Source organism: Lates calcarifer, linkage group LG15 (assembly GCF_001640805.2).
Source record: "Lates calcarifer isolate ASB-BC8 linkage group LG15, TLL_Latcal_v3, whole genome shotgun sequence".
Lineage (NCBI taxonomy): Eukaryota > Metazoa > Chordata > Actinopteri > Centropomidae > Lates > Lates calcarifer.
Genome location: NC_066847.1, coordinates 1,445,160 through 1,454,200, shown reverse-complemented (window position 1 = coordinate 1,454,200; position 9,041 = coordinate 1,445,160). Strand labels below are relative to the sequence as shown.

Genomic DNA, 9,041 nt, shown 5'->3' with positions numbered 1-9,041 from the left:
AAAAGCTTGCTTACCTCTGAATATAACGAACTCTGGGCCTTTTCCTCAACTCCTCAGTTTTACTTATTATTATTTCGATGGCTTAACTTTATCTACTTGTATATTCCTTTCGTATTATTATATTATTGCAACATTTAATCCAGTGTGACTGACGGTTAAATGTTCTCTGTGTATAATCTGAACACATCCTTTCTTTAGGAGGTGTAATTCAGCACTGAGTTTGTCACTGTATTGATCTTCCATGTGTTGTTAATAAAGTTTGTTTAAATAAAGCCTAACAGGATTATACTGTTGATAATATCATGTAAATTAGCAGCAGTGTGTAACAGTGAACTGTGGGCTTCATGTGTGACCCCTCTGACTCATCATTTCCTCCTGATCCCTCGCTGCTCTGTTTCTATGGAGATCAGTCATCTGGGTCTTTACAGCCTCATACACATGCGCTAACTGCTAATTGGCTGTAATTAACCTCTGATGTCTACTTTCCTTTTTTCCGTGCACAAGAGAGGTGCCCCCCACCCCCCACCCTCTGTGGTGGTAGCATGTAGAAAAAACAGCTGATTGTAATGGTGATCAAATCTTTATCATTCTTTATTATTCAGTCTGTTGGTAGATCCTCCTCCTGTGGTAGATATGGTTCTGTTGGGAGGTAACGGAGTACGTTTATAGAACTGTCGCGAGCTTCTCGTACTTTGCTTGAGTAAGTAAAATGTTACTGTCCACATCTCTGAGCTGAATATTCTCCTCTTTTCTCTGCTCTCTGACAGCTGTATCTTCTACAGACATGATTTACACACAGTACTGTGCTGATTCTATAAATGATCAAAGAAAATGTAAAACAGTTGCTGCTAACATGTTAAAGAATCTGTAAAGAGCAGAGAAAGAAGTTCAAGCTTTGTTTTCTTTCACATTTCCAGTTTCAGATGCCGATCCAACAAACACCTCAGTTTACTTCTGTTTCTGGTTCTGGTTTCTGGAGACTGATGATGTTCAGCGTCGAGTTCAGACGTGTCTTTAATTCACCTGAACCTGATTGAACTGTCACTGACTGATGAGAATAAACTCTGTTATAAAAACATCGTCTTCGTTTGTGTTCCTCAGGTGTGACAGGACTGGTCCACCTGGACGAGAACGGGGACAGAGAGACGGACTTTGCTCTATGGGACATCATCGACACCAACACCAGCACCTTCCAGGTAAAAACACAGACAAGAAACATGAGGAGGCTGGAAATAAAAATGAATTATACTGTAAACAACATTAGAGTCAGTCTGAGAGTCAGAGCAGGTTCTAATCTTTTCTGTAGGTTTATTATACTGAGACTGAGTGGACCACACCTGTTGGAATATAATGAAATGTTTTTCTTTAAATGACTCCAGTGAAGTCTTTTTATCATGGAAATACTGTAACATGAATAATTCCACAGTGCAGTGTTCAAACAGCATCAGGCTACAACAGAGAAGTAAGAATACATCAGAGAGATGAGATCTCATTCGACCTTCACCCACGTTCAGTTTATCTCCTTCCTCCGTCACCTCCTCCTCCTCCTCTCTCCTCATCAGCCTCCTTCACACTCTCTAATAGCTTCTGTCAGTCTCTGTGTCTCAGTGTGACGGTTCAATCTCTGTAAACCTGGTAATCTTCTGGGACCTCAGGCAGGATTTAGTCCACCTATCACAGCATGAAGGCATCATGTTACTGTCGCTGGAAAATGACTCTTACTCTTAAATCTGCTGCTCTGAAACTGATTTATCCCAGATCTTAACCTGGGTTCATCAGATTGTTCTAACCTCTGAGCCAGAAACTGATTATTAGAGATGAGTCAATTAATCAATCACCACTGTAAAGATTTACAACATAAACTAAAACTGATCATTGAAGTTTTCTAATGAGCCATTTTGACACAGGGAGATTGTGCAGGACACAGGACTGTTGAACTGACTTTGTGTTGTCTGATCTGGGGTCTGTGCTTCCTGTTGTTTTTATTCCAGATCGTTCTGGTTTACAACAGCTCAGAGGAGCAGCTGACGGCCATACCTGGAACAACGCTGCACTGGCCGGGTGGAGTTCCTCCTGATGTTCCCGTCTGCGGCTTCAAGAACGACAACCCCATCTGCCTCGCAAGTCAGTGGAGCGAGTTTGATTCAGTCATGTGACTCACTGAGTTTAGATTTGTTATTAAACAGCTCCTCCTCCTCCTCTCTGTCAGAAACCATCACCATCCACCAGATGGTTTCCATCGTGGTCTTCTTCATCTTCATCATGACCCTCACCATCGCCGTCTTCATCTACAGGTGAGAGCAGCAGCGTGACTCTGTCATGGTGAATATTACAGAGGAAGCTGGCTCCTTCTGTACGATACAATGATGTGTGCATTATTTATTATCTTTAATAATGAATAATAAAAGGCTGAAACCCTGATTTTAAAAAAGCAGACGAGTAAATGTGAACAGATGTATTTGGAAACAGTTTGTAACCTGCGTCTGTGTCTCTGCAGGAGGATGAAGCTGGAGAAGGAGCTGGTGGCTCAGCTGTGGAGGATTTCCTGGGACAACATCCAGATGAGCAACCTGAACAAAGTGCTGCGCAGCGGCAGCAGGATCACACTGTCACTGGTCAGAACACAAACACACATTTTAACCCAACTTGACAACTGATGCTGCATCTAAAATCACGTACTGGGATTGTGCATGAATTTCAACATGGTAGTGTTGTCTTAAATCAAACATGGCTGCTGTGACAGTCACATCATGTGACCACGATTGTCGCCCACCAAAATATCCCTCGGCTGCTTCACTCTCCTGACTTTAAAACAAACGTGTTTCTTCCTTGTGTCTCATGATGTACTCGCTCTGTTGCTTCTTACCGTTATTTGATTCTATTATTCTAATTGAGTCTTTTGTGTCTGTCTCCAGAGAGGCTCTAACTACGGCTCCCTAATGACCGGAGATGGAAACCTGCAGGTTTTTGCAAAGACTGGATACTACAAGGTCGGTGTGTTATCAGTCTTTTATTCAGTCTCAGACTGAATGTGAAGAAGCAGATGTTGTTTTTTCCTCTACATAATAACCCCCTCTACAGCTCCTCATAGCTTTTCCTCATCTCTCATTAGTTACGGTCTAATAGCTGTGGCACCGGAAGAGATGTACTTTTTATTTTTACTTTTTGAGAAATGGCTGCACATAAAAAAACTTTTTGCACTTAACATCTCAGTAAAGATGCATGTTAGCTGCAGCAAGAATCACAAACCAAAAGACTGATAGCAAACAAGTGAAAATAAATCAGGGACAAATGAATGATTCTTGTTATTGCAAGTGCATAAAGTTCACTTTTATGAGCACATTTGAAGATTTAAACCAGTTTTCCTTCGAGTGTTTCAGTCTCTCTGAGCCGATCGACACAACAGAAAACAACCTTTAACCAGTTTGAAGGATGAAAGAACTGACTGTTTTAGCAGTTGTCCTTTAGAGAAATACTCTCCTGCTCAGCTGCTGAACAGTGTTGTATTTGGACCTGAAACAATTAACTGATTAACAAACTGTTTTTTAATCAGTTATTGAGTTATTGTCACTTTCCAAGTGAAAAAGACCAAATGTTTGTTGGTTCCAGTTTCTTGAACGTGATGTTTGGGTTTTGGACTGTTTGATATCTGATGAGGATCAGGATTATGGGCTGGATCAGTTTAGGTTGTGGGTTTTATATATGTTTGTTCTCTTTGTGTTCTTCCAGGGGAACATCATCGCCATCAAATACACCAACAGGAAACGAATCGAGCTGAACAGGAAGGTTCTGTTTGAACTGAAACATGTGAGTTTTTGGTCGAGTTGAAATCTTTAAATCACAGTCGCAGTTTAACGTTTTAAATGATTAATTATTCTCTAGAAATCGCAAACAAAAGTTTCAAAGGTCAGAGCTGGTCACAATAGAAATCAGTGGTGGAAAGTAACTGAGTATTTATATCTATTCAACTACTGTACTTAAGTACAATCTTAAGGTTCTTGAATAAATCCATTTTATGCTACTTTATACTTCCACTGCTCAACATTCAGAGGGAATTATTGGATTCTCCTCTCCACAGCATTTATTTAACAGCTTTAGTTACTAGTTACTTTTAAGACAAAGACTAGACAACAAGCGTTTAAAATACAACACACTGTTAAAGATTAAACCGCTGTTTTCCAACATTTTTACCTTTTGGCGTCTTTCAAAAAGCAGAGTATAGTCAGGGTCTCAGAGAGTGATTTTTCTCTCAAATGATCCAATATCTTTGCAAAAATCAAAGATTAGAGAAAAAGTCCAGAAACTGAAAACAGATCAGCGAATCATAACTTTGTAGTTTCTTCTTTCCTCTCACATAAATTCTTCTTCTTTTACCACTGGTAGAAATCAAAAGAAACAGGTGAAAGAAATATTGTATGAAATGATTTGACATGGTGACACACAGTTCATGTTTGGCCTCCTAAAGGGTTAATCCACTCAAGTCTTGGTTCAGTCCTTGTAAGGCTCAAAGATTAACAGCTAAAGCTTGGAGAAAAAACAAATCTTTAACTTTTTGTTTGTTTGTTTAGATGCGTGACGTTCAGAACGAACATCTGACCAGGTTCATCGGAGCGTGCATCGACCCTCCCAACATCTGTATCATCACAGAGTACTGTCCCAGAGGAAGTCTGCAGGTACAACTACCTGTCTGTCTGTTTACCTGTCTGACTGACTGAGTCTGCATTGTTTGTACTTTGTTTACTTGTTTGTTTGTTCAGGACATCCTGGAGAACGACAGCATCACTCTGGACTGGATGTTCAAATATTCTCTCATCAACGACATCGTTAAGGTTCGTTTCTCATCTGCTCTCATTCTCTGCTGCAGATATTTAAAGTGCTGTTATGACTTCCTCTCTCTCTCCGTCCTCAGGGCATGGTCTTCCTCCACAACAGCGTCATCTTCTCTCACGGTAAACTCAAGTCATCCAATTGTGTCGTCGACAACCGCTTCGTCCTGAAGATCACCGACTACGGTTTGTCCAGCTTCCGATCGGAGAGCGACTCAGGGAAAGATGCTCACGCCTACTACGCCCGTGAGTTCCTGTTCCAGTCGTTTTTCCAGAAAAAGAAGAACTGTGGTAAAGTCCTCTGAAGTCGCCTTACAAACCTGTTTTTCGTTTCCTGCAGAGAGGCTGTGGATGGCTCCGGAGCTGCTCAGGATGGAGTCTCCTACTCCTCAGGGAACTCAGAAAGGAGACGTCTACAGCTTTGGCATCATCCTCCAGGAGGTGGCGCTGCGCCGGGGAGCCTTTTACTTAGAGGGAGATCCACTCAGCCCTAAAGGTACGAATGTTTGTCGCTGCTTTTTGACAAGAAGAAAAAGGATGTCAAGACAGGAGGACATGAGGTTGGACAACAGAAATTTGTGTCTTCCTGCACATTCTGTATTTTCAGAATAAATCAATCACTCACAGAGTAGAGGACATTTTTATAACAATAATCAGCAAATGATACAACCAGAATAACTCAGCAGCTTGCTCCATGCTGAGGCTGTGTGACAGAATAAATCAGCATGAACAAAAAGTATGGAGCTGAACAAACAAAACCCAGTATGATACATGTTTCTAGGAGTTTTGTGTTGGTACTTTAGTGACCACATGCTGACAACACGTTTGTCCAAGAGAAAACATTCTCTCCAGGAATAAACCAGAGATTTGAAGGATGAGATAAAAAAGCTGAATGGATTTGTTTGTTTCAGCAGCCAAACCACAGAACCAGAAACCACAAGTGGAGTTCCTGGGGAAAACAAGACTTAGACTGAGGTTAAGAGCTGAGGTAAAGTCAGAGCTTGGTCCTTCAGAATGAAAGTTCGGTTTGGAGCTGGGACGACAGATTTCCAAAGTATGAATCTGTAAGAATGGAAGAAGCAGAAAACATTCATCTGCTTGTAAGTCAGAATTCTTCATGAGGTGAAAAATGAAAAGTTCAGGTCATATCAATAACATGTTCCTGGTCTTCATCAGTGCTGATTCTCCTGATTTTAGACCACCCATCCATCCATTTTCTTCCGCCTATCCGGGGTCGGGTCGCGGTGGCAGCAGGCTAAGCAGAGTATTCCAGACATACTCCCTACCAGCTTCTCCCAGGACAAATGGGATATATAATCTCTCGAGCGTTTTGGGTCTATCCCAAGGTCTCTTTCCAGTTGGACATGCCTGGAAAACCTCCAAAGACTGGGTGACTTTGGAGGAAACTCATTTTGGCTGCTTGTATCCACAATCTCATTCTTTCGGTCACTACCCAGATCTCATGATCACTGGACCATAGGTCGACTGGTAAATCGAGAGCTGTGCTGACTCAGGTCCATCTTCACCACAACGAACAAAGACGAGGTCAGGGATGGATGGAGGTATTTGGAGAGACTTGGTCTGAATCGTGATGACAGCTGAATGAGGAGAATTAGAGCCATGACTGGAACCAACAATTACATTTGGGATGCCAGCAGTGACGGTCAGATTAGCCAGCTGGACGACGCCTCGATCACTCAGCAGTTTCTCTTTCATTCCAGGACTTGAACCGTCGACGCTGGTCGTATTTCAGTTGTAGAGTGGTGTTGACACTATAAGTCACTGTTGTTGTTGAGAAACCTTTTACAGTGAACGTGGAAAAGTTTTAGTTTCCAAACCACAGACGACTGAATGAGGGATGAAGAGTTACAGATGAAGAGTGTTTCTAGGAATTTTAGAAAAAACAGCTTCACTCTTGATCCTGAAAGCTGCTACAAGATAGTAAAAGGACCATGTGGACCTTTCATGATTGTTATTTTAAGTGTCTGGCACATTATGGATAAGATTCCTACAGAGATAGACCTTTTTATTAAAGAGGAAGATCCTTTTCTTTAACCATAATCTGCTGTTTTATCACTACCAGACTCCATTGGCAAAAACAAGAATTTTACTGAGCAGAACACAGGAGCTGCTGGAATACCACTGCCTCCATCTGTTAGTGTCTTTGTGTTATTGTGTGACTTTCAGTGGTGGAAGAAGTAATCAGATACTTTACTGAAGTAAAAGTACCACACAGAAACAGAAAAACAAACTAACAGATGGAAGCAGTGGTATTCCAGAAGCTTCTGTGTTCTGCTTGGTAAAATTCCTGTTTTTGTCAGTGGAGTCTGGTATTGGTATATGGTGATGTTTCTGAACCTTTCCTCTGGTTTTCATCACAGTTTAAGAACCCTCCCCTCCTGTCTCCTCTCCCTCTCCTCCTGCAGAGATCGTGGACCGGGTGGTTCTGGGTGAGTGGCCCTGCCTGAGGCCGACAGTCGACCCCCAGAGTCACAGTCCTGAGCTGGGTCAGCTGATGCAGCGCTGCTGGGCTGAGGAACCCACCGAGAGACCGGAGTTCAACCACATCCGACTGCTGCTGCGCAAACAGAACAAGTGCTGACAATCACCGTCTTCACATTTGACCTCCTCACGAATGTATCCCTCCGCCTCTGACCTTTGACCTTTGACCTGTGTGTGCTCAGGGAGTCGAGGACCAACATCCTGGACAACCTCCTGTCTCGGATGGAGCAGTACGCCAACAACCTGGAGGAGCTGGTGGAGGAACGAACGCAGGCGTACCACGAGGAGAAACGCAAGGCGGAGGCCCTGCTCTACCAGATACTACCACAGTGAGTACTACACATACTGCAGTACTGCTCTACCAGATACTACCACAGTGAGTACTACACATACTGCAGTACTGCTCTACCAGATCTTGTGATGTTTTACACTTTATATACGTTTCTCTAACAATTGTGATATATTTAATAGTTTGTTTACTCCCCCTCCTCCCTCCCTCTCCCCCTCAGTTCAGTAGCAGAGCAGTTGAAGCGTGGGGAGACGGTTCAGGCCGAGGCCTTCGACTCTGTCACCATCTACTTCAGCGACATCGTTGGATTCACGGCCATTTCTGCTGAGAGTACTCCGATGGAGGTGAGCCGACCTTCACGGAACCGGATCAGTACCTGGACCGGTTCTGTGTGGTTCTGACCTTCTGCTGTGGTTCTGTCTGTGCAGGTGGTGACTCTACTCAATGACCTCTACACGTGTTTCGACGCCATCATCGACAACTTTGATGTTTACAAGGTGACAACATCAACACAAAACTCACAGTCGGTTAAAACCACAGGCTCATAGTGTTGCTCACCCGGTGTTTGTGGTCCTGTGGCGCCCTCAGGTGGAGACCATCGGCGACGCCTACATGGTGGTGTCAGGGCTGCCGGTGAGGAACGGGAAGCTGCACGGCAGGGAGATCGCCCGCATGGCCCTCGCCTTGCTGGACGCCGTCCGGACCTTCAAGATCCGCCACCGACCGGAGGAGCAGCTGAAGCTGAGGATAGGGATTCACAGCGGTGAGGGGGAGGAGGAGGGAGAGGAGGGAGACTCCATCTTATTTACGTTGTAGATGTTGTTTATGTTTGCATCAACTTCCTGCTGCTGTTTCCTGTGTTTAGGTCCGGTGTGTGCAGGTGTGGTGGGTTTGAAGATGCCTCGTTACTGTTTGTTCGGTGACACCGTCAACACGTCGTCACGGATGGAGTCCAGCGGAGAAGGTCTGCACCTACATTCAAATAACTGTATTTTAAAGATTTAAAAGAACAAATCTGCAAAATATTCTTAAACTACAAGAACTAAAAGTAACTACATCTGTCAGATAAATAATAAAATGGTCAACTTGCAAGAAACATAGTCACAACCTTCCTTTCTGAGTTATGCTGTTGTACATAGAGGTTGACATTTGACCGTTTTGGATATTAAATGTCATATCTTCCTCATTTTATCCTATAGAGAGGTGCAGGGATGATGTTTTTAGTCCAGCCATGAAGTTAGCATCAGCCTGGTTCCCTCCACAAAAAGACAATGGGATTTTTTCATTGGGTTTTAGATTATTCTGTTCTGATGTTTGAAGCCTAAATCCAATCTCCAGAAGTAAGAAGCTAATGTTAGGCTATAAACCAACTACACCACGGTCACATGACGTCAACGTCTCCACCACTAAGCTTCCAACTGGTC

The 9,041-nt window shown here is 43.2% G+C and overlaps 1 protein-coding gene across 2 annotated transcripts in view; it reads left to right on the top strand.

Annotated features, from left to right (window-relative positions):
• The window catches only part of npr1b (natriuretic peptide receptor 1b), a 75,377-nt gene that overhangs the window by 64,734 nt on the left and 1,602 nt on the right, over positions 1-9,041 (top strand). For both annotated transcript variants that reach the window (XM_018678689.2, XM_018678690.2), the window contains exons 6-21: positions 1,102-1,196; positions 1,992-2,124; positions 2,210-2,294; positions 2,498-2,615; positions 2,916-2,990; positions 3,730-3,807; positions 4,569-4,673; positions 4,758-4,829; positions 4,910-5,072; positions 5,167-5,322; positions 7,253-7,421; positions 7,511-7,657; positions 7,838-7,961; positions 8,046-8,114; positions 8,206-8,380; positions 8,483-8,581. In XM_018678689.2, the coding sequence (XP_018534205.1) occupies positions 1,102-1,196; positions 1,992-2,124; positions 2,210-2,294; positions 2,498-2,615; positions 2,916-2,990; positions 3,730-3,807; positions 4,569-4,673; positions 4,758-4,829; positions 4,910-5,072; positions 5,167-5,322; positions 7,253-7,421; positions 7,511-7,657; positions 7,838-7,961; positions 8,046-8,114; positions 8,206-8,380; positions 8,483-8,581 (1,863 nt within the window). The remainder of the gene's footprint in view (positions 1-1,101; positions 1,197-1,991; positions 2,125-2,209; positions 2,295-2,497; positions 2,616-2,915; positions 2,991-3,729; positions 3,808-4,568; positions 4,674-4,757; positions 4,830-4,909; positions 5,073-5,166; positions 5,323-7,252; positions 7,422-7,510; positions 7,658-7,837; positions 7,962-8,045; positions 8,115-8,205; positions 8,381-8,482; positions 8,582-9,041) is intronic.